Source organism: Canis lupus, chromosome 5, assembly GCF_003254725.2.
Source record: "Canis lupus dingo isolate Sandy chromosome 5, ASM325472v2, whole genome shotgun sequence".
Classification (NCBI taxonomy): Eukaryota; Metazoa; Chordata; class Mammalia; order Carnivora; family Canidae; genus Canis; species Canis lupus.
The window spans coordinates 82,185,029-82,212,399 of NC_064247.1; the positions used below are offsets into that span (position 1 = coordinate 82,185,029).

The 27,371-nt window shown below is 59.7% G+C and overlaps 5 protein-coding genes across 19 annotated transcripts in view; 2 read left to right on the top strand and 3 right to left on the bottom strand.

Moving 5' to 3' along the window:
* Window positions 1–205: 205 nt before the first annotated feature.
* LOC112646474 (heat shock factor protein 4) lies at window positions 206–9,611 on the bottom strand. 10 transcript variants are annotated; one of them, XM_025426427.3, is made up of 17 exons: window positions 9,421–9,609; window positions 8,732–8,840; window positions 8,519–8,646; window positions 8,298–8,422; window positions 7,953–8,028; window positions 7,736–7,800; window positions 7,097–7,199; window positions 6,736–6,863; window positions 6,387–6,614; window positions 5,793–5,898; window positions 5,637–5,702; window positions 5,449–5,518; window positions 4,591–4,678; window positions 1,318–1,409; window positions 907–1,209; window positions 432–743; window positions 206–348 (listed from the first exon to the last, which is right to left on the bottom strand). In XM_025426427.3, the coding sequence occupies exons 1-17, from the start codon at window positions 9,541–9,543 to the stop codon at window positions 341–343; spliced, it is 2,130 nt and encodes a 709-aa protein (XP_025282212.1). In that variant the 5' UTR covers window positions 9,544–9,609; the 3' UTR covers window positions 206–340. The 10 variants fall into 10 exon arrangements, with proteins under 10 accessions (XP_025282212.1, XP_025282213.1, XP_025282216.1 ...); XM_025426428.3 differs by lacking the exon at window positions 6,387–6,614; XM_025426431.3 differs by lacking the exons at window positions 8,298–8,422; window positions 8,519–8,646; window positions 8,732–8,840; window positions 9,421–9,609 and having other exon boundaries at window positions 6,387–6,510; window positions 7,953–8,261.
* TRADD (TNFRSF1A associated via death domain) lies at window positions 8,948–19,822 on the top strand. 4 transcript variants are annotated; one of them, XM_025426471.3, is made up of 6 exons: window positions 14,455–14,561; window positions 15,118–15,256; window positions 17,306–17,464; window positions 18,312–18,589; window positions 18,671–18,869; window positions 19,014–19,822. In XM_025426471.3, the coding sequence occupies exons 2-6, from the start codon at window positions 15,232–15,234 to the stop codon at window positions 19,322–19,324; spliced, it is 972 nt and encodes a 323-aa protein (XP_025282256.1). In that variant the 5' UTR covers window positions 14,455–14,561; window positions 15,118–15,231; the 3' UTR covers window positions 19,325–19,822. The 4 variants fall into 4 exon arrangements, with proteins under 4 accessions (XP_025282255.1, XP_025282257.1, XP_025282256.1 ...); XM_035715865.2 differs by having other exon boundaries at window positions 15,118–15,199; XM_025426470.3 differs by lacking the exons at window positions 14,455–14,561; window positions 15,118–15,256 and adding an exon at window positions 8,948–9,275.
* On the bottom strand, window positions 10,124–14,482 carry FBXL8 (F-box and leucine rich repeat protein 8). Its single transcript, XM_025426468.3, has 3 exons — window positions 14,349–14,482; window positions 12,568–12,764; window positions 10,124–11,417 (listed from the first exon to the last, which is right to left on the bottom strand). Exons 2-3 carry the CDS (start codon window positions 12,717–12,719, stop codon window positions 10,445–10,447), a joined length of 1,125 nt encoding a protein of 374 aa, XP_025282253.1. The 5' UTR covers window positions 12,720–12,764; window positions 14,349–14,482; the 3' UTR covers window positions 10,124–10,444.
* Window positions 19,823–21,242: 1,420 nt separating the features above from the next.
* B3GNT9 (UDP-GlcNAc:betaGal beta-1,3-N-acetylglucosaminyltransferase 9) lies at window positions 21,243–24,322 on the top strand. Of its 2 annotated transcripts, none has more exons than XM_025426464.3 (2): window positions 21,243–21,513; window positions 21,841–24,322. In XM_025426464.3, exons 1-2 carry the CDS (start codon window positions 21,324–21,326, stop codon window positions 23,079–23,081), a joined length of 1,431 nt encoding a protein of 476 aa, XP_025282249.2. In that variant the 5' UTR covers window positions 21,243–21,323; the 3' UTR covers window positions 23,082–24,322. The 2 variants fall into 2 exon arrangements, with proteins under 2 accessions (XP_025282249.2, XP_035571754.1); XM_035715861.2 differs by having other exon boundaries at window positions 21,375–21,517.
* PHAF1 (phagosome assembly factor 1) overlaps window positions 23,897–27,371 on the bottom strand; it is a 28,754-nt gene continuing 25,279 nt past the window's right edge. For both annotated transcript variants that reach the window (XM_025426466.3, XM_025426467.3), the window contains exons 14-17: window positions 26,966–27,009; window positions 26,765–26,823; window positions 26,092–26,164; window positions 23,897–25,387 (exon numbers count right to left, since the gene is read on the bottom strand). In XM_025426466.3, the coding sequence (XP_025282251.1) occupies window positions 25,301–25,387; window positions 26,092–26,164; window positions 26,765–26,823; window positions 26,966–27,009 (263 nt within the window). In that variant the 3' untranslated portion in view covers window positions 23,897–25,300. The remainder of the gene's footprint in view (window positions 25,388–26,091; window positions 26,165–26,764; window positions 26,824–26,965; window positions 27,010–27,371) is intronic.

Here is a 27,371-nt window from a genome sequence, read left to right on the forward strand (position 1 = left end):
AAAAGGACTGTGGGGCAGGGCCCCAGGGTCTGGTGCTTGTCCCACTGGGGCGCTGGGACTGAGGGTTCTGGGGGGTGCAGCCTGGGATACTGAGGACAAAATGGGCCTAAAGACTGGACATTGGGGCACAGGGCTGTTGAGGTTGCTGAGACTCAGGGGCATGGACCCACAGCCTAGTTCCTGGGCAAAAAGCCGGAGTCACAGAGCCCAGACAACCTCCGGGGTTTATTCACTTCCTGGGGTACTGAGTCAGACGGGGGCTTGGCAAGGATCCCAGCCAGCGCAGAATCCCAGCTCCTATCTGGCTTGAGCAGGGAGCGGCCTGAGAGCGCTCCAGCATTCAGGAATCTAAAGATGATAGGGGAAAAAGTGGTTAGTCAAGTGGGGCCCACCCTCCCGGCAATCCCCCGTGGGTTTGGGTAGCCTCACACCTTCAGACTCATCACCCGCCTCGAGGTCAGGCTCCGGCTCTGGTTCGGGTTCCCGCTCCAGTTCAGGCTCCGGTTCTGCCTCCGGTTCTGGTTCCAAATCCATTTGGGGTTCCGACTCCAGCTCAGCCCCAGCTTCCAGCTCGGGATCGGGTTCCTCGAGGGATCCTGATTGCGCTGCCTCGGAGCCCCCAGGAGCCCCGGGCTCGCCGCAGTCTGCAGCTCGGGGCAGCTCGGGGCAAGTGGTGCTCGAGCCAGGGGCCTCAGGCGTCCAGTGGCCAGCGCACGCAGCGTCCCAGCTGCGTTCCCGGTAGCCTGGAGGGGAGGCGGGGGTATCCGAGGCTCACTTTCCGCCTCTGGAGTATCCCCGACCCAGACCCAAGTCGGGAGACGGCCCCTCGGTTCCGCACGCCGCCCCGCCCGCCCCGCGCGCCCCCCGCGCCCCGCCCCGGGCGGAGGCCCCGCCCCGCAGGCTCACCGGTGCCCACGTGCTGCCAGTCCCAGGCGGGGTCGGGCGCCCGCGCGGTCCGCTGGGCGCAGAGCAGCAGCTCCTGGCAGGCGGCCTCGCCCTTGCTCTGCACCAGCAGCAGCAGGCGGCGCACCCTGCGCTCGGCGTCGGGCAGCGCGTCCAACGCCTCGTACTCGGGCCCGGCGAGCACGCCCCGCGCCAGCAGCGCGTCCAGCAGCAGCCCCGAGTCGGCCTGCAGCGTCTCCACCAGGCGTTTCCGCTCGCGGTCGATGGTCTCTGAGGGCCGCTCCTGGGAGTTGCCCATGGCGGGGGCTGCATGGGGGAGGGGGACAGAGGTAGTGGGGCCGACACCCCCCACCCCCGCCCTTGACTTCTCTCCCAAGGTCTCAGTGAACACTCGTGGCTGACACCGACGCTCACCTCCACGCAGGCAGCGGAACAGCTCCTCAGCACAGGAATTGTCCTGCCTCTCAGGCCGCTTCTGTCGCCTCCTCAGGCTCCTCCTTGGGTCCCTAAACGTCAGCCGTGGCTCTGTCCTCTGTGCTATCCCCAGGTCCTCGCCTACGCTCTACCCCTTTCCCCAGTTAGCACAGCGCTCCTGAGCCCCCACGGCCTGCGGATCAGGCATTCAATTCAGAGCCAGTTCATCCAAACTGCTTTTTCCCAGCCTGCTTCCAGGCAGCAAGACCTGCGATTGATCCTGATAGACACCCGGCACCCAGCTGCAGCCAGGTCCTTCCAGTCTATCCGCTGAACAGTTCTCTGTCATCCTCGTCTCTTAGTCTGGCGTTTCCTGCGCAGCCTAGACCCTGCGGGATGCTGAGTCCCCTCTGCACCCAGAGAAAGAGTGCTGAGAGCCTCCCCTAACCCACTAGAGGCGGCCCAGGCTCCTTATTCTGACCTCAGGCCCATCCTTCCCGGGTAGGCTCTGCCCCTGCAGCCAGCCTCTCACAATGCCACCACTGTGTTGCAACCCCAATCTGGTCTCTGACCAAGATCTCCTGACATTAGCTGAGATCCAACTGTCTCCCTGATGCCCTGGAATTGTCTCTTGCTTCATCTTTATTTATTTTTTATTTAAAAAAAAAGATTTTATTTATGTATTTGACAAAGGGAGAGAGCACAAGCGGGAGGAGTGGCAGAGGGAGAGGGTTAGGGAACGGGAGAAACAGACTCCCTGCCGAGTAGAGAACCCGACCTGGGGCTCCATCCCAAGACCCTGGGATCATGACCGGAGCCAAAGGCAGATGCTTAGTCGACTGAACCACCCAGGTTCCCCTCTTGCTTCATTTTTAAATATCATGGACCCAAGTTGTAAAAGCTGCCAACAAATGCTCGCTGAACCTCTACTGTTTTCTTTCACAGATCTTCCCATTTTGAGAGACTGTCTCTAGCAAGCAGCAGGTGTTAGGCAGAAATTAATTTGCTTTATCCATTTATTAACAACTAAGGACAATGGTCCATCACTTCTGGGGTGGCCTGACCCAGGCAGCAAGGCCCCCGGCATTAAGGGGCAAAGAGGGATCTCTGGGTGACACAGCGGTTTAGCGCCTGCCTTTGGCCCAGGGCACGATCCTGGAGACCCGGGATCGAATCCCACGTCGGGCTCCCGGTGCATGGAGCCTGCTTCTCCCTCTGTCTGTGTCTCTGCCTCTCTCTCTCTCTCTCTATCATAAATAAATAAAAATTAAAAAAAGAGATAATCTATTAAAAAAAGGTGGGGGGAGCAAAGAGGTCAGGCCCTAGACCAGTCTCTCCCAGCCCATCTCCCCTGCCTTGGCTTTATACACACAGAACCCTCCTGGGTCTCATCCTCCTTTTGGGGTCACTCCTCTACTTCTCTACCTGGCTCTAGATCTGGGAGAGTGGCTTTGGTCCTGGCCCCCATCTTGCTTGCCTCCCAGGTCTCTCTCACAACCACTTGGTGTCATGCTAAGCCTCCCTGGCCATTTCATCCCTCCTGGCCATACCGAAGTGTCCGCCTTCCTCCCAGGCCACTGAGCAGAGGCCAGGGCTACCCCCTTTCCCTCCTTCTCCCTTCATGTCACATCTCTGACAAATGCTGCTCCTCTACTTCTCAATGGGTCTCCATCAGCATCTTCCCTCAACCCCACTATCATCACCCATCTCCTATGACAGTCTCTCCAAGTGCCTCTCACTGCCATCCCATCACCCTCGCAGCATAGTGACTTTGACAAGTCTCTGGGACAGGATTTATTGTCCCCATTTTACAGATGAGGAGACAGGTTCAGAGAGACCAAGTGACAGAATTGGAATCTTACTTCCTCTAGCTTGAACTACAATGAGATCTCCTGCCAAGCAGCTTATCAGCCCTACCTGTCCCCTTCCTCCACCCCCCCGCCCACCCCCACCGTCCATCAGAGAGAACCGAGATGATCTGGTCTGGCTCCTCAAGCCACCTTCCACCCCTCTGGGCAGCCAGGCTTTCCTGCACTTCCCTATACCACACAGTGCTGCGAGAACCCTGCAAGCCCCTGGCACATCTGAACATTTGCAGATGCGGTTCCCTAAGCCTGGAATACCCTTCCTCTCCCTCCATGCTATGGACCCACCCTCTAAGACTAAAATGTCCCCTCGTCCACCCTAGTGCCTGAGTGTCCCAAAGGCAGACTGGTTCCTTCTCTTGCGTGTCCCAGTGAACAGCATAATCCTTCACCACCACGCTGACGTCACGCACTATGTACATGGACCCTCTGCCCTCTTCAGCGGAGACCTCCAAAGACTCTCTCCCCAGCTGCCAGCGCAAGACCTACTCTGTACAAGTGCGGGGGGAGTGTGGGGGGTGCGGACTGGATTGGCCCCTCCTTCTCCCTCGCTGCTCCCCAAGTTATTTTCATGTTAGCTTCCTCCCTGCAGTATGCCAAGTCCTGCACTTTGTCCCGTCTGGGGTGCGGAGACCCCAGCTCTCGGGGTCCTCCCTCTGCAATTCAATGCCCCGAAGTGAACAGCGAAGTTAGGTCCCAGGCCAAATCCTTCCCGGGGCTCCAGGTGGCTCGGCGTGCGAGGCCTCGAGGGGGGTCTCGGCCTCCCTCCCACCGCTGGGCGCCGGCTCCTGCTAGGGAGCTAGGGTTGTGGGAAAGGCCGGAGCCTTACCCTAACTGCAGTCACAGGGCTGCCCTTACCTCCCCTCCACCCAGTCCCACGGTCGGAATCCGGCGGAGGGGCGGTGCTCACAGACCTCCTTGGAGCTCGGCGGGGGGTGGCGGGGCGCGGAATCTGCCCAGTCTCAGTTTCTCTTCCCTCCCCCAGCCGGGTGGGGTGGGGCTCCCGGGTCTACGCGCTCCGGGCGGCCCCACTCACGGGTCGAGCCTCCGCGGGGCAGTAGATGACGAGGCAGAAAGGGCCGGGCAGGGTGGGGAGGAGAGCAGCAGCTGCGGCGGGGGCGGGGCGGCCAGGGCTGCTGGGAAGGGGGGGCGGGGGAGGGGGCGTTCTTCTTGGGACACCGGGAGGCAGGCCGCAGGGGCCGCGCGATGCCCGGGCTTCCACGCAGAGTCGGCTTTCCCCCTCCACCTGGGGTGCACGGGATGAGCCAGGGAGGGGGAAGTTCGGCTTGCCCCCCCCCCCCAAGCATCCAGCGCCCACTGGGCCTGGCAGTTCCCAGGAGCTTTACAGCCATCTTCTAGAACCCTCTGGCTTATCCCAGATAAAGCTCAGAGAAGGGGACCAGCTTACCCAGGATCACAGAGCAGTTGCATTGTGGAGCTGGATGTGACCCCAAAAGCCCCTGAGTTCCGGAGGTTGCTGTGGCCACGTGCCAGCCCTGGATCCAGCCAGAGGAGGGGAGCCTAAGCAGAACTAGGGGCTGGTTCCCTAAGCACTTCCACTCTCCAGATATTCTGCTATTAAAGCCTTAGGATCTGGAAATGTCTATGAATGCAGAGTCACCCCCCACCCCGACTTCTGTGCTCCCTGGTCGGTAGAGAAAAGAGACCAGAAACACAGAAAAAAAATGCTGTTTATATGCAGGACTCAGTAATGGAGAAGGACTGCAAAGTAGCAGGGTCTTTTTTCAGCCTCTTCCAAGGGGCACCAGGAAGCTAAGAAGGGCGTGCTGCTGCAGGCCAGCCCCTCAGCGGCTGGCTTCACAGCAGAGCGTCTCAGGGGGAGGGATTGGCCCCTGGGCCTAGGTAGTTGGCTCGGCTCTCAGGGGTGCTGTAAATGGTTAAAGCTCCAGGAAGGCTGAGAGCTGGGCCTCCCAAAGCCGCTTGGACATCGAGCAGGAGTGGTGCCCCAAGTGTGGAGTCCTTCCCTAGGAGGATTGGGCTGTGCTCAGCAGGGAGAAATAGCTCTTCCTTCTTTCTTCAGGAAAGGAAAGCCTCACCTGCCCTGCCCTCTGGTCAGTCAAGATGAACATCCATCCTCAACCTCCCCACTGTCACCCAGTGGGGAGAGGATGGGTGGCATAAACAGCTCTCTGAAAGGCCACCTGAACTTGGGGGTTCCCCTCCAAAACACAAACTGCCCAGCTCACCAGAGCCAGGTAGCTCCCACCAGTTAGGGCCTCCCCCAGGTGGTTACCACAACTATTACCTGGCCCCGGAGAATTTAACCCCTTGACCGCCAGCTCAGTCTCACTCCTCTCTGGACCCAAGGGCTGCATCTGCAGAGAAGAACCCCTTGAAGCAGCAGGGGAGGAGCACTGAGGAGTGGGGCTGGGGCTCTGGCTGAGGGCTTGGTTCAGCAACTTGAACCCCCTGCCCTCCCCACCTTCGTCTTACCAGGGACAGCTCCATGTCCAAGTCCATCAGGGTCCATTCTCGCCCTTGATGGCTGGGGCCCAGCACCTGGGGGAAGTTCTCAATCAGTGGTGCCCTCCCCAGGCTAAATGGACCTCATGGAGCCCCATGCCCCTGCCCTGCTAAAGGTGTACTCACATCCAGGGGCCCTGCAGGCTCCACACTTTCAGGGGGGGCCCGAAGCAGCATGGGAGGCAGCAGATTCTCTGGGCTTCGTGCCCCCCTGTCCAGGCCCAGAGTCCCCCTGTACACAGAGAACTGCTGTTGGCCTTCAGTGTTCACCCCCTATTAAGTTCCCAAGGAAGCTGGATACATCAGCATCAAAATCTGACATCTACAAAATAGTAGGAGAGGGCTCCCCACATAGAGTGTACTTAGAGTGCTTCTGCTTCCTAGCTTCAATGTGAGGTTTGAGTCATGGATATCCCTGGTCTCGGGATACGTCCCCTTGCTTTAGAATTGTCAACACCGGTGGTTCTTAAACTCTTATCTACTTTACAATGTTTCCAATACCGAAATGAACTCCTACAATAGATTCCTGAGCTCTACCATAGATATACTGATTGACCTGATGGGAGTTTCTACTTTCCAGGGGACTCTGAGAAGTCAGGTCAGATCATCATCCCCACCTCCCCCTCAGCCACAATGGACAGACAAGGCTGGGAAGCTACTTAGTGGTGGTCTATCTGCAAAAGTGGCCCACAGGGCTCACATCATGAACTCTTGGCTCACCTGTCAGGTACCTCCCTGGGACCCCTTGGTTCAGGCTGTTGGGCATTCCTGGGCCCCTCGGGGCTGAAGTTCCCCTTCCCTTCCAGGATGGCCTGCACCACAGCCACGGACAGTGGGGGGGGGGCTGTCACGCAGAAGTCACACTCGTTTGGGGCCAGGGCCAGCCCGGCCTCGCCTTCCCCCCCTGGGCTGGCCGGCTCTTCTTTGAGCAGTGCCAGGCCCTTCTCCCTGCACCGGAGAAAAGCTTCAACCAGACCCTGGCACTGACCTCCCCCTATACCCCCACAGCCATCTAGGCTGCCAGACCCTTCCCCACAAGCTCCCCAGAGGGCAGCCCCATTGGTCTTACCTCCTGCCACCACTGGAAGGAGAAAGCCTGGTCCCATCAGGGGAGGGAGAGTCTTCATGGATGTCAGAGATGATAGGGCCCCTGGTCCTATGAGAGCTGCTGAGGCCCAAGGTGGTCTCTGGGAGGGGCTGTAAGTAGATGACAAGGCTCAGTCCCTTACCTCAAGCCACAGGGCGAGCCATAACCCAACCAGTACCCACATGGACTTAAGGAGTTAGGTTTGAGGAGGGAGGCTCAGTCCATGCTGGGGAGCCAGGGTCTGGCCTCCACGTTCTCTTCCTGTTAGGGACATGGGGGAAGGGAACAGGCTCTCCATAAGCCCAACTGTGCCCTAGGGAAGGGAGGAGTAGCACAAACCTACCGACTGGATAAAGTAGGGATCCTGCAAGAGGGCACCAGGTAAAGGACAGGTGTTGAATTTGGCCGGTGTTGGGCATGAGCTCCCCTCATCCAGCATCAGAGACCTGTGCAGGGGGCAGGGCAGGTTCATGCCTCTCAGCCTACACCTCCCTCCCTTAGGCCCCAGCAGCCAAGTCAGCAGAGCTGAGGCCTGTTGCCAGGGCATCAGTCACATGCTGGAGGCAGAAGGGGCTCCCCCCAGAAATGGGGGCCCTTTGGGGGTGGAGAGAGGAGGGAGGGAGCATGGTATGAGCCCCTGACCCTCGGGTGTTGGGATGCTTTGGGGTGAGGGTGAGGGGGCTGCTGGGGGAAAAACTGGGGGCTAAGGTCCTGGAACACAAGGATATGGGAAGGGCGAGTACTTGGTGGTAGACTTAGGGGAAGAGAGGGAAAGTCCTGGAGGGGGGGCCCTTGGGGAGATTGCCATGGGGTGAGAAAAACTGTAGTGCAGGGAAGAAGAATGAGGATTCCTGGTGAGAGGGCTTCTGGAGAAGTCCCTGCATGGGGCCTCTGGCAAGGAGGCTCCTGGAAGTGTGTGTGTGTGTGTGTGTGTGTGTGCACGTGGGGGTGTGGCGTGGACATCCCTGACTTTCTCACTCACAGCTTTCTCTTAGCTCCTGCGCCGCTGGACCCTGTCTGAAGTGGCCCAAAGAGGCACTGGATCAGCTAAAGAGGAAGCAAAGGGTTAATTCATATTTGGGACCTTGACCCCATCCAACAGGCAGTTGCAGGTGGATTTGCCCCTTTGAGCAGAGAAGTCGGGAGAAGGAGGGTGTGTTGGGGCGGGAGAGAGAAGCAGGGTAGGGGGAGAGGAACACCTTGCCAATGACGCGATGCTGCTGACCGTGGCTCTGCCGCAGAGTCACCACCTCCCTCCATAAGATCTCGTTCTGCCTGCGGGAAAGGCATGGGAGGGTGCTGAGGCATCCGAGAGTCCTCCCGGTCACCCCCCCCCCCCAAATGGCAGGTCTAAACCCAAGACGGCCAGGTGTGCGCCATCCATACAGAACAGAGAGCCACAGCTCAGCCCGTTTGTCTGGGTGGAGGCACCGAGACCGGAGGGAGGAAGGAGCTGTCCAGAAAACCTGCCCGCCGCCGCGTCCTCCGCTTGCCGCGACGCCCCTTCTCCCTCCCCGCCCCCCTCCCGGCCCCCGCCCCCGCACTGCCTGAGCTCCCGCAGCCGCGCCTCGGTGATCTCCTGCACTCCCCGCAAAGCCTGCACCTCGCCCAGCAGCCGGCCCAGGTCCTCGGGGCGCCAGCGGCCGTCGTCGCTGCGCAGCGCGGGCACCTGCAGGCGAAGGCACCGTCAGTGCAGAGTCCTCGGGAACCTGCAGCCGCCTCAAGGCCTCCGCGCGGGGCCGCCGGCTCCTGGAGGCCGCCCCACCTTGCGCCGCACGCGCTCCAGGAGTTGCTCTCGGCCGCGGACGAAGCTCGGGTGCTGGAACTCGACGTGGTCGCGCTCCGGCCTGAGCAGGCCGCCCTGCTCGATGCTCACCACCTTCCGAAAACCGTCTGCGGAGTGGGGCGTGGGGGTGAACCGTGCCTCGCGCGCGCGCCACGTGCCCCGCACCCACCCCGCGCCGGCGGGGGCACTCACACATGTTGAGCTGCCGCACGAAGCTCGCCATGTTGCTGTGCTTGAAGTACTGGGGCAGCACTTCCTTGGCGAAGCGGCTCTGGTCGCTGACGAGGAAACTGGTCCCGCTCTGCCAAGAACGCCGCCCGCCCCCCCGCCGCGCGGGCGGAGACCCGGCCTCGGTGAGCCGCGCCGCCCCCGGTCGCCGGCCTCTGGCGCGCGCACACACGCACACTCGCACTCCCGCTGGGGACCCGGCCTGCCGCTCGGAGACGTGGGGCGGGGCCCGGCCCGGGGCGACCGCAGGGAATCCCTACCCTGGCCGGACCCAGACTCCAGACTGGGTTCTCGGAAAGAGAGCGGCGGCGCCAGCTCGGGTTCCCCTCTGCGGGTCCCGGACCCGCGGCGTCACCGAGCTAGCTCCGCCCCAGCCCTCCCTTCTCCAGGTCTCCGTCTTCCGACCTGTCTCTCGGGTGGGGTGGGCACTAAATGACCTCGAAGATTCCTACCCTTGCCTCGGTCCGGAGGAAGTCGCCTCACCTCCGTCTCGCACACCCCCTCCAAGGTAAACTACACGGGACCGCCGGATCGAGGGACCCACAGCCCCGTCCCAGGCGGGGGGCGGGGGGCGGGGGGCGGGGGGCGTGGATGTTCACTGACGTGGAAGGGTCCCGGGACCACTGGGGAAGTCGAGGGGCCCCAGCCCTCACCGGGCTCCAGCGGATGAGGTGGTCGGTCCCCGGGTCGCCCACCAGCGCCCACAGCTTGCCGAGGAAGGCAGGCACGGGGCTGGGGCCCGGCTCCGTGGGCAGCGCGGCTGGCGCTTCCTGCATGGCGCAGTCTCGCCCGGCTCAGCGCTCGGGCCGGGCGCCGCGGGCTCGTCAAAGCCGCGGAAAGTGCTGCGCTTGCCGCCCGCCCCGCCCTACTCCGCCTCCCGGCGCCGGGTCAGGAGGGGGCCACGTGCGAGCCCGCGGGGCGGGGCTCCGGCCGCGGCCGCCGCGCCAGCCGACCCGAGGGGGAGGCTGGGATCCACTGTGCGTGGACGGATGCGGCGGGCAGGGAGACCTGGGCGCGAGGTCGACCCTTCTCGGGCCTTTTCCTCCCCTGTTCTTCGGGAGAAATCACCCGTTCGCGGCCCGTTGTGGGCTGGAAAAGTCCTGGAAGGCGATGGCCATTGCCTGGATAGCGAGGGCAGACAGGAGCGAGCTAGGGGACGCGGGGAGCGGCTGCGGAGAGAAGCTGGCACCGTCCGCAGAACCCTGGGGCGTGGCCATTCCCGGGTGCGGAGGCCCAGCCCTGACCTCCGCAGCCGCTTGGGCACAGTTGATCGGCCCCACTGCTGCCGGGTCGGCCTGGGGCCTCAGGGTTCCCACCCTCCCCCTCAGAGCGGGCCCCACCTTCCAGAGGACGCTGTTGCTGCGGGATTTGTTTATTTCACACTCACACCTGAGTCGCCGCCCGAGCCAGGGTCCTCCCCCCGCCCCCCCACGACAGGGCCGCGGAGCTGGCAGTGTCCGCAGAGGAGCGGGGCTGGCGGGAGCTGATCCCATTAGGGAGATCCACCCTGTGGACTCAGGCCGCCCGGGGCTGGTCCCGGCGCTAGCCCACCTGCCCTGATCTTCCAGAAGCACAAGAGGCAAGAGCCCTGAAGGAGCGGGCCGTCACTTGGCGCACGCCTGGGCAAATGCATCCAGCGTTCCAGTGGCCACACGTCTGCTGGGGACGCGGCTACGCTCATGCCACAGTCGTGGGCATCCAGGGATGCGGCTCCCGCGTCAGTTTGAGCGTGTAGCTGCGCAGGCGCGGACAGTGCTCGCGGAAGGCTCGCAGCACCGAGGGTCGGACCACGCAGAAGCAGTGTATCTCGCGCAGGCCCGCGCACCGCGCCGCCAGCAGCTCCAGCGCGGCGTCCAGCTCCGCCGAGGCAGCGGCGCGCACCTCGAGCGCGCGCAAGCTTGTGGCGTAGTGGCGCGCTGCGAAGCACACCGGGCCTACCGTATCCCCAGAAAGGCTGAGGCGCAGCGCAGCCACGGGAACGGCGGGCTGCAGGACGCGCGTCACGCTCTCGGCAGGCAGGGCCGGCTCTAGCTCCAGCTCCACCGCCAGTCCCGGGTGGCGGCGGCGCACCGCAACCCAGGCTTCTTCGGGCAAGGGTGGCGCGCGTGCGTCCTCCGGGCACGCGCACCGTAGGGCCAGGAGAGCGAAAGGCTCGCGGTCCCGCGCCGCCAGCAGCTGCAGGGCAGAGCCCGACAGGCTGGCGAGGTGCAGGCCGAGGGCGCGCAGGCGCGGGCAAGCCTGTAGTAGCTCGAGCACGGAGTCGGGCCTCACGCTGCCCACCAGCGTACGGTTGTCCAGAAAAAGGCTGCGGAGCTCGGGGCAGCCGCGTGCCGCCTGCAGCACCAGCGCGTCGTCCAGGGTAAAAGGCAAGCGCCGAAGGTCCAGGTGGCGCAGCGCACTGGCGGCCCGGCAGATGGCGTGCACCGCGTCCAGGATGTCGTGGCCCGCGTCGAAGAGCGGCTTTTCCCCACGACACTCCAGGCGCAGGCTTTGAAGCCCCGGGGTGCGGCCCGCCAGGGCGGTCAGCAGCTCAGTGGCCGCACGGCGGCTCGGCTCCCTCGACGGCTCAAATTCCAGCTGTAGGTTGTGAACGTGGTCCAGGCAGGCAGACAGGTATGGTAGCAGCGTGCCTTCTCGCTCACAGTCGCAACTTGGGGTTAGAACGGTGGAAAAAGGCATTGGTTGCGAGAAGCCTCTGCCCATCCCTTAGCCTGGAGTACAGCTACCATCTCCACTTTCTGACACCCTACACAAACGCCTCCTCGTCCTGACCATGCCAGCTTGCCCCAAAAATAGTCGCTGATACGAGGGAACTCCCACCTTAACTCCTCCCCCCTTTTTTGTTGTTGGTCTACAGATTTTATTTACAGGGATGCTCAGTTAGAGGTTAAACACTTTCCAGTACCCACATGCCTTCCCTGAAGCTACTTGGTTTCAGGTTTCTTGTCTCCGGCTTCAAGCTTGAGACTCTCAGGGAGCCCACCTTAACCCTTTAGAAGAAGATGTGTCGGGATCCCTGGGTGGCGCAGCGGTTTGGCGCCTGCCTTTGGCCCAGGGCGTGATCCTGGAGACCCGGGATCGAATCCCACGTCAGGCTCCCAGTGCATGGAGCCTGCTTCTCCCTCTGCCTATGTCTCTGCCTCTCTCTCTCTCACTGTGTGCCTATCATAAATAAATAAAATAAAATAGAAGATGTGTCTGCCACGAATTGAAACCCTGGCAGGGAAAGCCAATGATATTTTAGGAACTGAGCTTTCTCAGAGGTCTCTAAGAAGATGGGGCCTGACCTCTGGACTGTCAGGCTCCCATTCTGCCTCTACTACTATTTTGCTGAGTGATCTGTAGGAAATGATTAAATCTCTCTGCCTCAATTTCCTATCTGTGTAATAGAGATAATACTACCTATCCAATGCATAAGGTTTTTGTGAGGATTAAATTAGTATATATAAGTTACTTAGAACACGAACACCGGTTGATAGTAGGCAGTTGATAAATGTTAGTAATGATGAGGCTTTTAAATGTGGATATCGGGATCCCTGGGTGGCGCAGCGGTTTGGCGCCTGCCTTTGGCCCGGGGCGTGATCCTGCAGACCCGGGATCGAATCCCACATCGGGCTCCCGGCGCATGGAGCCTGCTTCTCCCTCTGCCTGTGTCTCTGCCTCTCTCTCTCTCTCTCTCTGTAACTATCATAAATAAATAAAAAAAATTAAAAAAAATAAATGTGGATATCCCCAACCCCCAACTCCATGGAGAAAGGGAGAAGGCAAGAGGGCGGCAGGAGAGGGAGGAGTCTGCTCACCTGATGGTCGTGTCATGCCACACGACACTGCAGGTAGCAGCAGCAGCCCAGGCTCTGCAGACCCTGGCAGCGGTGGCACGGTCCCGCAGGGGCAGGTGGCGAAAGATGAGTGCCAGCACCTCCTCTGGCAGTTGCTCTCCAGGCTCAGCCATGGCCCTGTGCACGGTGGGAGCTCTGCTGCTTCCAACAGCTCTCTCCTGGAAAGAGGGAGGGGGGTGTCTCTGGGCTCAAGAAATCCAAAATGTTGAGGGGACCAGTGGAGCCTATGTGTAAAAATACCTGTGGCCCAGAAGTTGCTACATAATTTGCAAAGTTCAGTGCAAAATGAAAATGTGGGACTCTTTGCTGAAAATATTATTAGTACTTTCAAGACAGTGACAGCAGAGCATTTAGCCGAGTTATTAAACCAAGCATGAGGCCCTGTCCCACTTACTGCACAGGTCTCAGACCCATTATCGGCCCTGGATGCTGAAAGATTTCTGATTCTCCTTTACACTACGTTCTCACTTGAATAGATCTGCATTTTATGCTACACTAGGAGGAATGCAACCACCACCTGTGTGTGAAGTTGAAAAAGCCGAATATCCGGATTGGAAAATGCTATCCGATCTTTCTCCTAGTCACTGAAGTTTTCCCTGGGGAAGATGGAGGGCGGCTGCACCAGCCCTGACTTGGGACAACCGCATCCTCCCCTCCCCTCCCTCCGAGAGCCCATCTCGCCTCCTTTTGCCTCCCTATACACACACTCAGAGCCACCCCGACTACCCAGACCAGTTTCCCAGACATCTTCTAGAACTGTTTTCTTCCCAACTTATACTCTGAGTTCCAGGGAAGGACTGGAACTCAGTCCTTGGGGGGCGGGGAGGTACCAGAATCACCCGGACGCTCGCTCACAATACAGATTCCACAGCCCCACTTATTAAATCAGGCTCTCCGGAAAAAGTAGGGCCAGGAATCTGAATTTCAACAAATGCCAGTTGATTCCACAGGTCCCGAGTTTAGAAACCGCGTCCTGGCCAAGCCAGCCCCTGGAGAGTGACGGTAGGGTTAATAGGGCGGGGTCAGTGGAGAAGACTTGTAATTGGCGGGGACCACCAGCCAATCAGGAGGCCGGGGCGCGGGTGGGGCACCGCGGAATCTGCTGGGCGAGAGGAGGCGTCTTCCTGCCCTCCACCTCGCTGGGGAGACGGCCCCGGAGCTTCCCAGAGAAAGGCCGGCGGGGCGGAGAAAAGCCTCAGGTTCTGGGGCCTGCGGCGCCCCGGGTTCAAGTGTCGATCCTGCCCCCGGCGCAGTCCAGGCTCGGGTTGGGCGGCTTCGGTTCAGCTGGAATTCTGCAGACCCAGCCCGGAGCGCGGCCTTTATTGAAAAGTGTGCGTCCTCTTCCAAGTTGCCCGTTTGTAGGGTGCTTGAAGGTTTTCCCACGCAGCGTTCCACACCACTCGCCAGTTTTCTGTTTCCCTATATTTTCCAGGCTAACGGTCCCCGCTGCAATTTGCGCCTCATGGATCTTAGGGCTTCAGATACCCGCGGCCAGGCTTGAACCTGAACCGTTCTGAGTGTCAGGGAGCAGGGGAGGTCAGAGGTCATAGAGCTCAAGGGCCCCAGACGTCACTAGACAATTCTGGTGTCCAGGGGGTGCCCCTTGTGGTCCGTCTGCTCCCCGCTTGAGAAAGCGGGGCAGCTCTCACCCGCCCCCCCCTCCTCGGAGGAGCCGAAAGCGCCGAAGGCTTTTGCCTCGGGCCGTTCTTCTCGCCGTCCAACCTCCGGCGCCAGCGTCTTACCTGCTCCACGGACCCGGTGGGCTGTGCCCAGAGGCGGGGACCCGCGGCGGCGCACGGTGGGCGGGAAGACGGGCCGGGAGCAGGGGGCGGGACGCCGCGGCCCACGGGGCGGCTGGGTCAGGCGCCGCCCCTGCGCCTCGCGCACACCCGGAAGCGTCCCAGCCGCGAGGAGCCGCGCGGGCGTGGGAATCCCGGCCGGGCCGAGGCGGCCAGGTTAGTGCGGGGGGCTTCCCGGCGCCGGCGGGGGCAGAGGCGGCCGTGGGGCTGTTTCCGCGAGCGGCGCCGGCCAGCGGGGCGCCGTGAGCACCCAGGTTCCTGGGCCCGGCTAGGGTGCTTCGAGGGGGCGCCCGGTCCCTGCTGGCGGGCGGCGGGCGGCGGGCGGCGGGGCTCCTGAAGGGGCTGAGCGCGCGCAGCTGGAGGCCGGGGAGGGGGGGCGGGCCGGCGGAGTCGGGGCGCCCCGCGGTGGGTGCGGCCCGAGGGCCGCGGAGGGGCGCTGCGCCTGGCTGGCCCCTCACAGCCTCAGCTCGCTAGGAGTCCCCGGGACCCAGCCTGGGCCCACCCTCCGAGCGGCGGACCCCGGCGGTGAGGCGCGGGGCTTGCCGGGGATGCGCTTCTGCAGGAGGACGCGCAGGAAGGAGTTGCCCAGGGAACGACGCGAGCCGAGGGTCCGGCCCCTGTTACCTGCCGCTCTCCACCTCCAGCCCCGCAGACCTGTTTGACCTCCTACGGTCCACCAGCCAGTGTCATGGGGCATCCCCTCTTCTTCCAGGGTTTTAGTGCCCGTCCTGAGAGGCAGACGCTGGCCTCTTCCTGCCCCTACTTCCACCCCTGGGGCCGATCACATTCATGAGGTCAGCACCCTCAGTCTCGGCGCTAAGAAGACATGGAAGAGGAAATGTTTCAGACAGGTCCCCACACTCTCCTACCTTCTGGGCCACACCCCTTGGGCTCCTAACTTGTCTCTCTTGTCTTGTACGGCTCTTGGTCCCCCTTGTCACCTATAGAGTCTTACCCGGTTTGGGTTTTTTGTTTTTGTTTTTTTTGCTTCAATTTTATGTTGCCTTTTACTATGAAGGACATGTCTGTTACATAAAGTAGAATGTTACTAAATACAATGAAAATAAAAATCTCCTCTCCCCCTGCTTTCTTCCCCAACCCCCTGCTAACAATGTTAGCTAGCTTCCTGTTAATTTCTAGACTACTGCTTTGCCTAAATATAGGAGTATTAATATGTTTTCTACCAGAAGGTTAGGACAGGGGGCGCTCAAAAGGCATGTCCCCTCTGCTCAGACCGAGGGTGGGAGCGACCATCACCAGATATCATTTCTCTTGCCAGGTCTGGGTGATGCTGGAGGGCCCCTGCCCAGTTACTATCCTAGCTTTGGCTCTCAGGTTAGGGTCTGGGGGGAGATCTGAAATGCAGCCTCTGCGTTGAGCTCAGGATTCCTACTCCTTCCCCAGCAAGGTCCAAGGCTGTGGTCCTGGTTCCCTCGGGCAGTGCCTCCTCCTCCCTTGTTCCCTGACCCTCGTGTAAACAAATTCCAGCCGGGGCGACCCCTTCTGTTCTGCTCAAAGGATTGACAGCCGGGATGCTCACAGCTAGGGCTCAGCAACTCCCCAACCGTCCTTGCCTACTGTATATAAATAACAAAGATCAGAGACAAAGAAGTGTGACTGGTGGGGCGGTAGGTGGGGTCTTGAGCCTATATTTCTAGGAAAAGGATGGGATGTTTCCTGAGGTGAGGTAGGGAGGAAGAGGCCGGGCAGTTCTCCACCTGCTGCCTCATGATGCAGTAACTGGGAGGCAATTAAGCTGAGGAGGGTCAAAGAAGTGGTTTCCTGACTAGGATTTTGCCCCCCTCCCCCATCTAGGGCTAGGATATTGTCAGAAGACAGATAGAAGAGATACAAGCACCAAGGGGCCCTGGCTCTGTCTGGACAAGGAGGAAATCTGTAATAGAATGATTTGAGTTGCATAAGACAAGAGCCCAGCTCCAAGGACTTTAGAACATAAAGGAATGATTTAACTCACATAACTGGAAAGTTCAAGGTGCAGACAGAGCCAGGAGCACAGTACAGTTGGGCACGCACCTATTCATCTTTGGCTGTGTGTCTTTCTGTGTCGATTTTACCCTCAGCCAGGCTCTTTCCAGGCAGTGGCAGATGAGTCCTATCCTTTCTTCCAGCTTAGTCTGGTGGGAAGGGAAACAATATCTCTTTCTTATCGGTCCAGCTAAGGTTGCAGGCTGGTTCTGATTGGTCCAAACTAAAACCTATGTCCAACTCTGAACAAATCACTTTAGAAAGAGGAGTGGAATATGCAGTTTGGCTAGGTATATTTCACTTGTGCACACCTGGAACTAAGGAGTGGGGTTAGCCGTGGATTGAGAAGAGCGAAGAGGGGATGCCCCAAAGGTCAGTCAGGATTGGGAGAGGGAATCTGGGCAGGTGAAAACCACAGGTATCCTTTAAAATGAAACCAGGAGGTACAGTAGGAATGCAGGTGAGAAAACCTAATGGGGGCTGTGGTCCCAAAGTGATCTTGGGGGCTCAAGATTAAGCTGAAGGCATACCAGGGCATGGGCTCGGTTGGCTGTGTGGCATGGGCACTATCCACGATAAGGATGGCTCCTGTCAGCTTTGAAAGAGAGACATCCTGGCCCAGGAGGGGTCAGAGCTTCTCTGTCACCACTGCAGGATAATATCTCCCTTTGTCTGCCACTGTAACCCTGGGCTTTCTCTGAGAAATTAGTGGAGGGACAGGCCTCCCCGCAGGTCTGGGCTGAGCCTGGCTGGGCTGTGCAGATTCAGAGGCACAAGGGGCCGCCTGTAGGAGGATGAACTTCCCCTCACAAATGTGCCAGCTGGCTGGGGACAGCTGAGCCACTCAGTACTGGACAGTTGTCTCTACGGCTGGGTTGGGGGTGGTCTGGATGCCTGACCATCTGCGTCTCCAGGAGGCAAGATGGCGACTGGGCCAGATGGACTCGAGGAGTGGGTGGGCAGCGCATACCTGTTTGTGGAGTCCTCGCTGGACAAGGTGGTCCTATCTGATGCCTACGCTCAGGCCCAGCAGAAGGTGCCGGTGTACAGGGCTCTGCGGACTGCGCTGGCAGGTGCGTGGGCAGGGGGGCACTTGAAGAGGAAGGGGGGCTTGGGCCTCTCGTGGGCCAGACCAGGGGGCCACACCCCAGCTCCTCAACTCTGTGGGCCTGTGCTTAACCACTGCCTTATGGAAAAGATTTGACGGGGTCAGGGGGAGAGGAGAGGGATGCCTGGTTTCATAGGCTCCGTCTTACCCGTTTATGTATGTGTGCCCTTGGGTGTAGACGTGTGTCCCCGTGTCTGCGTATGATCTGCCTGTATGCGCACTAACGCCCCAGCCCCGCTCGATGCCCCACACTCCCCAGACCAACCAGCTCACTGCTTTCTACTAATCGGGTATCTTTCTCTTTTCCTCTCTCACTGCAGCACTCCTTGCCCAAGACCCCTCCCCAGTACCTACCTTTTGGGCCCCTTTCCCATCTCAGGGCAGAGGCCACAGGAAGCTGAAACTGGTTGGGGGATCCGCCTCCTTCTTGGGCAGCGGGAGCTACAGTTGGTAGAGGCTGAAGACCTGAGACCTCTCGCTCCTCCGCTGCCCCGGGGGCCGCCTACCCAGATGGCTTGGCTGCCCTGGGCACATGCCCCTCCCTGTGCTGCAAAGCCTCTCCCCAGTCCCTTTTGCCTACCCTTATTTGGGGCTTCAGGATGGGGCTGGGGTGGCACCCACTCTGTCTTAGGGTACTCCCTGTGATAGGTTCTGGCCTTCATTTTGGGTTGCTGCTGTGTACATCCCAGTTTTGTTTCCCGGCTGGGAGCTCGGGACAGGGAGGGAGTCTGCGTGGGCTTCACCCCACTACGGCCGCTTGGAGAACGGCCCCGCGTGGGGACCTCCTGTCGCCTGACTGTCCGCCTCCGCAGAGAGTGGCGGGAGCCCAGACGTGTTGCAGATGCTCAAGATCCACCGCAGTGAGCCGCAGCTGATTGTGCAGTTGCGCTTCTGCGGGCGCCAGCCCTGCAGCCGCTTCCTCCGCGCTTACCGCGAGGGGTCGCTGCGCGCCGCGCTGCAAGCGTGCCTGGCGGCGGCTCTCGCCCAGCGCTCCATGCCTTTGCAACTGGAGCTGCGCGCCGGCGCGGAGCGGCTGGACACCTTGCTGACGGATGAGGAGCGCTGCTTGAGTTGCATCTTTGCCCAGAAGGTGCGGCTGGGCCGGGGCCAGGTTGGCGTGGGGCGGGGACCAAGGCTAAGACCCCCACCGACGCCGCACTCCCCTCCCTAGCCTGATCGGCTCCGGGACGAGGAACTCTCGGAGTTGGAGGACGCACTGCAGAACCTGACATGTGGCTCGGGGCGCCAGGATGGCGACGTGGAGGTCGCTCCAGCGCCCTCGCAGTCCCTGGCCACCTCCCTCTCAGAGGAGAAGCCGCCGCCGCCGCCGCCGCCTGGCCAGACTTTTCTGTTCCAAGGACAACCCATAGGTGAGGCGTGCGCAGAGAGCCAGAGGGCGAGGTAGAGTCCTTGGGAAGGCAGAGTTTGGGGAGGAGCAAGGTCTGGGGCGGGAATGGGGGGGTGGTGCCCGTCCTGACCTCCCCGCACTCACTCTGCTTCCTACGCCCCCGCAGTGAACCGGCCGCTGAGCCTGCAGGACCAACAGAAGTTCGCGCGCTCAGTGGGTCTCAAATGGCGCAAAGTGGGGCGTTCCCTGCAGCGAGGTTGCCGAGCGCTGAAGGACCCGGCGCTGGACTCCCTGGCCTACGAGTATGAGCGCGAAGGGCTCTACGAGCAGGCCTTCCAGCTGCTGAAGCGCTTCGTGCAGGCGGAGGGCCGCCGCGCCACACTGCAGCGCCTCGTAGAGGCCCTCGAGGAGAACGAGCTCACCAGCCTGGCAGAGGACTTGCTGGGCCTCACGAATCCCGATGGTAGCCTGGCCTAGACGGGGTACCAGAAAAGGGGCAATCGGTCAGTTGCCCAACAGGGTTTGGAGCACCTGGATGACCCTAGGGTCCCTTCTGCTGCTACTGCTGAGATCCTATCCATCCACAGGACTCTGAGACCACACTTACAACCCCGCTTGGCCCAGCTGTTGGAGCTCCTGGGCAGTGTTGACTGCCTTCTCCAGGAGTTGGGCAAGCACCCACCATGCCTGTTGGGGTGCCACTGGGGATTTGGCCCCAAATACTATGATAGCAGTAGAGTGCGTGGGCGGCCTACTCCAGCGGTTTACCCACCCCAAAGGCACGGCTTCTGGCCAGCCCTTACCTCTTCATTCATTGAACAACTAAACTACTTATGAAGCACTTGCTGTGTCCTAGCCATCATCCTGGGTGCTGCAAATACTGTGGTGAACAAGATACACAAACCTCCCTGCCTCCAATTCATACTCAGTGTCAGACTGCAAATTTTAAGCAATAGTAATAAAATATTACCTGTTTTTTTATTGTGAAAAATATAAAAATTGTGGGAGCTTTGAGGCGGTGCCTAACCCAGGTTAGGGGCTAGGCTTCCAGTGAGAGATAGGAGTGTGAAAAGGGGAGCTGGTCTGGGGTTGAGGGAATGGCAACATTTTGGGCAGAGCTTCACCTGCGGTGATGTCTTGAGGAATGTTAGAAGGAAAGAAAGTTTGGCGTGGGTGGACCTAGGGGTAGGTAGGTGGGTTTGCAATGAGAGCGGCTGGTGAGTGTGGGAGGCAGTTCCAGGTCTGGTAAGTCATTTTACAGATTTTGGATTTTATACTGAGGCCAGTGAGAAGCATTTAGAGGATTTGAGGAGTTAAGGTTGGGAGGCTGGTGAGGAGGGAGAGAAAGAGTTAGAGGTTGAGTGGGGGAGCATAGGGGTGGAGGCCTAGGCTACAGCAGCAGAGATGGGGGAAGGATGAACATGGAGAGCTGTTTAGGATGGAGGATAACAGGCCTAGTACCAACGGATGAGGAGAGTGCAGGAGGACCTCAGAGTTTGTCTTTTTGTTGATGGAGGGTGGGGCTGCCTGCTGGGATGGGGGCTCTCAATCTCCAGAGGAACGCTCTGTCCACATGGGTCCCAGATCAAGCCCTTTATTCATCAGCCTACTTCAGGAATCCCTCAAGCTGAACCATTCCTGCCAGTCCAATCCGGCCTACGGTGACCCAGGCCGAGTTACTTCTGCCTGTAGGAGGCTATGCTGGTTTGGGGCATTAGGGACCATGGGGCCGGGAGGTGCCTCTGGGGAGACAGAATGAAGTGCTCACCTGTGAAGTTAAGGCAGACAGCGTTGGCCTCCTGCCCTGGTGGACAGATGGGGAGGGGGCAAGGGAGGACAGAGGAAAGAGGCCCAGACTGAACTCCAGAAGATAGGGCAATGCTCTTAATTTCTTCCTGTCTGATGCTGGGCAAGTCACTTAACTCCCTGAGGGGCAGGGCCCCCTCTGGGCACGAGCAATGAAAGCTACTTCCAGAGTTGTGAGAATCGAATGAGCTGCCTGTTGGTCCCAGTGTGCGTTTGCTGGGGCGGGAGCAGGGGCGGCACAGCGGAGCCAGGAGTAAGGAGGCAGCCGCTCGCCCGCCATCTGTGATTTATATACAGGTCGTGCCTGGTTGAACCTGGGCTGCTGGTGAGCTGAGAAGCGCTTCCAAGGATCGCCTGAGGCTGTGGCCAAGTAGATGCCTAAAATGCTCAGCCTCAGGGCTTGGGACCGCCTGCCCTGGGCTCCTGCCAAGCCAGGCCCTGCCTCACTCTGGAGAGGTGGGGGTGTGGAGATTAACCAGAGGCTAAAGTTCCTTCCTGCGCCCCCCCCCCCCCCCCGCCCAAAAGCAGATGTGGGGAATTGGAGCCCACCCTGAGACCAGAACTCGCTCCTCAGGCTTGCCCAGCGAGAGCAGCCTGGGGGAGCCCTCTCAGATTAGTCTCCCGTCGGAGACGGCGCTGCCCGCGGCGCCAGGGCGGAGCCGAGCTCCAGATGTCCAGGCGCGCACAGCTGGAGGGTCACGTGGCGGCGGCCGCGGCCCCCCCTTCCTGCCAACGCTGCATTTGGCCCAGGCCCCGTCCCTGGCTGCCCTTGGGACCCCGCGCCGAGCCCCGGAGGCCCTGGCGTCCGGGGCCGCGCCGCTCCCAAGGGACAAGCGTGCAGGACCCCAAGGAGCGACGTGGTGGGTAGGGAGTGGTCGAAGGGGTCGGCTTTGCTGCGGGAAGGCGGGCGGGGAAGGGCCGAGCCCGCGTCTCCGGCCTGGGGGCCGCGTCCGGCGGCGCTGAGGGGGTGGGGACCGTGTGTAGGAGGAACCTGCAGCCCCCCAGGGTGCCCAGCCCCGCGCGGGGTGCCACGGCCCAGAGCAGGAGCGCCCGAGGGGGATGGATGGCGCGTAGCGGAGGCCCTGGGCCGGCGGCCTCCGCCCCCTGCCCTCGGGGACAGCGACGCCCGGAGCCCCTCCCGGCCAATGGCTTCCGCGTCGCGAGCCCCTGACCGCGTCTCTCCGCAGGGGGCGCGGGCGCCAGCCGCTCGGACATGAGGCGGAGGCTGCGCCTCCGCGGGGACGCGTCTCTCACGCTGCTCCTGGGCACCGCCCTCGGCCTCCTTCTCTACGCGCAGCGCGAGGGCGCGGCCCCGACGACCGGCGCCCCCCGGCCGCAAGGGGAGGCCGAGCCGGGGCCCACCCCAGGCCTCCGCGTCTTCCCGGCCCCGGACGCAGGCGCCGCCGCGGCCCCGCCGGCCTACGAAGGGGACACGCCGGAGCCGCCCACACCCACGGGGCCCTTTGACTTTGGCCGCTACCTGCGCGCCAAGGACCAGCGGCGCTTCCCCCTGCTCATCAACCAGCCGCACAAGTGCCGAGGGGATGGCTCGCCCGCGGGGGGACCCGACCTGCTCATCGCCGTCAAGTCGGTGGCGGCGGATTTCGAGCGGCGCCAAGCCGTGCGCCAGACGTGGGGTGCTGAGGGTCGCGTGCAGGGGGCGCTCGTGCGCCGCGTGTTCCTGCTGGGCGTGCCCCGGGGCGCGGGCACCGACGGGGCCGACGCCGAGGGGGAAGGCCCACGGAGCCACTGGCCTGCCCTGCTGCGTGCCGAGAGCCGCGCCTACGCGGACATCCTCCTCTGGGCGTTCGACGACACGTTCTTCAACCTAACGCTCAAGGAGATCCACTTCCTGGCCTGGGCCTCGGCCTACTGCCCCCAGGTGCGCTTCGTTTTTAAGGGCGACGCAGACGTGTTTGTGCACGTGGGAAACCTGCTGGCGTTCCTGGCGCCGCGGGACCCGGCGCAGGACCTGCTCGCGGGTGATGTGATCGTGCAGGCGCGTCCAATCCGCACGCGGGCCAGCAAGTACTACATCCCGGAGGCTGTGTACGGCCTGCCCGCCTACCCAGCCTACGCGGGTGGTGGCGGCTTTGTGCTCTCGGGGGTCACGCTGCGTCGCCTGGCCGACGCCTGCGCGCAGGTTGAGCTTTTCCCCATTGACGACGTGTTTCTGGGTATGTGCCTCCAGCGCCTTCGGCTCACACCCGAGCCTCACCCTGCTTTCCGCACCTTTGGCATCCCTCGTCCTTCAGCCGCGCCGCACTTGCGCACCTTTGACCCCTGCTTTTACCGAGAGCTGGTGGTAGTGCACGGGCTCTCGGCCTCGGACATGTGGCTTATGTGGCGCCTACTGAACGGGCCCCAAGGGCCAGCCTGCGCCCGTCCATGGCCTGTCGCTGCTGGCTCTTTCCAGTGGGGCCCCTAGCCACCTTCATGGCCCCAAGAGCCTCTCACTAAGACCCAGTAGGATTACTGCCGTGTATGTAGTTCTTTCCCAGAGGTACACTTCAAAATCTAGCCTCCTACCCCTGAAAGTCTGCCTCAAGTCCCTAGGGAATGAAGATTGAGCTTGGCTCCTGCACACCTACCCTACTGGGAAGTGATCTAGAAGCAACTGAATGGTAGCTCTTCGAGACAGCCAGGACTGAGGCCAAAGAGCACCAAGCCCCACCAAACAGGTGGACATGTTTGGTCCTCCTAGCACCAAGTAGGTTTTAGGGGGTTGGGGATAGGTGGTGGCAGAGGCTCACGGAATCGTACCATACTCCTTGATTTGGAAGTCCCTGAGTGATACACATGCAGATCTTTCTCAAGGCTGGAAGAGGTGCGGGGGCCTGGCCTCAGTCCTCATGGAACTGAAAGGCATTTTGCTATAACTCAATCTGAAGGTAGGCATTTTGATTCCCATCTGTCCCTCCAAATTGGATTTTCAGCCATGTACTCACCTTTAGATCGTCTTCAGAGGTCTTCTTTCCTGAAGCCAACCCCTCCTAGGCCCTGGTCTGCCTGGACCACCACGGATGGAGACACACTGAGTTGCCTGGTCCTACCTAGAGTCTTTCTCCACCACACAAGAATTTGCACACACACACCAGTCTCCTACTTGAAGCTGTGCTGCCCCACTCCAGAGAGGCAAGGAACCTAAGATGACTCTACCATAAAACTTCCCATATTGTTCACCCACTTTCTTGAAAATCAACACTCCCATGCTTATTTTAGTACAAACATCCAGCAACAGCGCATGGTGAGCCGCTGCTGAGGGCATAGGTCTTTATTGGAGGGGTATGGGCAGGGCATGAGGAGGGTTCCCCTATTCTAGGAAGATGGGAATAGTCCTGGCTGCCCCTACAGTGGGATGTGTGTGTGTGTGTTTGGGGGGGGGGGGGGGGTTCTGGCCAGGCCACAGTCCAAATGGGAAGACACTAGTCAGTCACAAAATTATGGGAGTGCCACATAAGGCTGGCTGTACGCCCAGGAACCACTTAGGAGCCTGGGGCAGGTCCCCTGCACATTCATTGTTAAACTCTACAGGATGAGGCTGTACATGAGTTAATTACAAAAGAGTCATATTTACAAAAATCTGTACACACATTTGAAAAACTCACAAAATTGTCATCTATGTATCACAAGTTGCTAGACCAAAATATTAAAAATGGGATAAAATTATACATTTCTCTTCTCAATTCTTTTCAAAAGGATTATTTTTAAAGCACATATGCTACTTTCCTTAGCAAGACCCATGAAAAGACTGAGCAGCCCAGCCTTCCTTGAGTCCCCAGAGGCCTTGAGCCATGAATGGGCCTGGCCAGGGGACATTGCCCAGGGCTGGGGCAAGAGAGCCAGCCCACAGTGCAGAACAGAATGCCGAAACAACAAAAGGAGGAAGATGTCTTTGGCTAAAACTTTGGCATTAAATAAAAGAGGCAAACGGGATGGAAACATGCAGCCTGCTAAGCCAGGTTGGGGCACAGCAGGGGCACAGGTGACCTTGAAGGCTGGCTCCAAGAGGGGTAGGAACCAGGCCTGGGCACATTCCTGGATGGTAAAAAGCTGTGTTTCAATGCGTTAGGTGTGCCTACTGGGCCTGGAAGGGAGCACGTGCAAAGAAGGAACAGGGAAGGAACTGGGCCATCTTGGCCACAGCCAGCTCATCAAGTAACTAAAGTGGATGTAGTGCAAAAGTCGCAACCAAGTACTATGGACATGCCACCTGCTTGCCTGAAGGGTCATGTGGCAATGATGGGCCAAAGGCAGGACCTTGTCCTTGTCCTGGGTGCCTGTGTCCTCAGCCACAGAAAGAGTACTAACTTTTCGCAATGCATGTGGAACAGGAGAGACAGACCTCTGTCTCCATATGTGTTAGTCGAGGTCGCCTGGGTCCAGGTATCAAGGCTCAGAGTTTGTGCTTCTCTTTGCAGTCTGTGTCCTCTGTTGGCAAAAGCAGGCTGAGGAAAGACAGAGGAATCTCCGAGCCTCTCACCCCATGGCAGAGCACATAGTCCGAGCCCCACCTCAGAACATCACAACAGCCTTTCAACAATGGCAAGGTGTCCAAGAATATCCACAGGGTGGCACATGGAGGCCCACTGAATAGGAACCAATGCACAGCTCCACAGGGCAGAGGGGCATGGGCCAGTGATGTCCTTAGGGGAGCTCTGCTGTTCTCAGGTGGGCACCAGGCCTGGGGGGGCCATACAGGGTCACCGAGGCAATATGGTTATTCTGCATGACCTGGTATGAGAAGAAGACAGTGAGTCAAAGGGAAGGAGTGGAAAGGATGTAGGCAGGGCAGGCAATCAGATCCATAAAAACCACCAGTACGGGGGCTGTGAGTGCAGACACAGGATTTGGGGTAGCTCCTGTACACAAAGGACGGAGGTTGTATGTGCAACACACCTGCACACAGGGTTGGGTCATCTCTGGCCCAGCAACTGTGTGTTCTACATGGGATACAAAAACTTCACTCTACATATTTATTCAGTCCTTCTGGCACTGCTAGGGGCCTACTGAATGAAGGTGTAGCATCCAAAAGGTAGACAAGGGACAGCCCATTCTTCTTCCTAGCCAATGGGGCCTCTATAGCCACTTACCCATAGCACATTCTTTAATATGGCATTTAAAGGCCCCCAGTACTCCCATGCTGAGCTCCACTTGCTCCCAGGGGTTCCCTTTCCTACCATATTTATGTTTTCACATATGTGAGATCCCCGTTACCTCTCATCTTGCTGGATATAGACCACTGTAGCCGCCATGACCTCAAATTTCCCCAACATAATTTCTGAACTCTTACTGTTATATGTGGGCAGGTCATATTCTTAGCAAACAGCGTTACCAGAAAATCAGTAACCAGCAGGGCCATCAGGCCTTCCCTAACCATACTCCATCACTTGCCTGTCCCTGCCATGGCCATTAGCTCATCAACCCCCAGGACTTACCTCAAAGATCATCCGCTGAAGACCAAAGCAGAATGTGGAGCCAAATGGGTTGGTATTGTTTGGGGAGGAGGACCTGTGGCCAGGGAAGCTAGAATTAGAAAGGCAGACAGAAGCCAAGTCCAGGCAGGGCATCTAGTCCCTTTTGAGATGGGGGCCACTGCAGTATCTCCCATGGCTGTCTGTTTCCTACACAGGCCCTTGAGGTACCAGGGGTAGTGATAGGTATCGTTTAAATTCTGAACCTTACAAAGCCCAATGGGGCACAGGAAGTTATTATGCAATTAGACTAGAGTGGCAAGTTAGGAGGGAGGAGCCTCAAGCAGGATGGCAAGTGGGTATGAAGCTGTAGACTATAGCATGTGGCAACTTTAATGGGAAAAAAAGAGCCAGGACAGTCAGTGAAAACTGCTTCCCTTTCTGAATAACTAGAGGTGAAAGCCCCCCCTACCTGGAGAGGGGAGCTATCCCCGGGGAGGGGGGCACCTCTCTGGTGTAGGTAAATATGCAGAATAGCTGGCCCAGTGGTAATATGCAGGGTGGGGGCAGGAAGTATGTATGTGGCAACAAGACAACTTCTGTCATTTCTAAGCTTTAGGTACTGCTAGGCTTCCCTCAGTCTTCTGGGCTGTGAGGAGCAGGACAGGGTGGTCAGAGACAGCAACCTCCTATTCACCTGTGCAGGACAACAGGCTTCTCCACAGGGTGGCCCAGGAGCTCCTGGATGTTGTCCCACTGCAAAAGGCGGCACGGGGTTAGCAGAGACCTAATCATGCCTGTGACCAATGGCTGGCCCAGAAACATGGGCCCTAGACTGCTGGCAGGCTCACACCCACCTCATTTTGGGGCTACATAAGGTGGGAAAATAGGAGCTCACCTTGCTGTAGGTTGTACATGTTTCTGTCTGACCATCTGCATTTTCTGAAAAGAGAATACAGAGTGGGTTGGTTGCTGGCCCAGCTCACCTGTGACCCCAGCCCTAGGCAGAATCCAGACCTGGCCGCTCTGTGCATTAGGGTTGGAGGGAGGGCAGATGGGCTATTTCAGAATTCCTGAATGAAAGAGGGTAGAGAACCAAGAGGGGACAGCAGTCACAAGGCTGACTCGGGAGCACCTGGATAATCGTATGTAGGAAATTCTCCCCATCAGAGACCACTAATCCCATGATCATAGAAAAAGACCTTGAGAGCCTCCAGGAGCATAAGGCCCTAACCCAGAGAAGCTGAGGGCAAAGCAGACTATGGGCAAAGCAGACTATGGGCAAAGCAGGTAGGCAAAGGCTC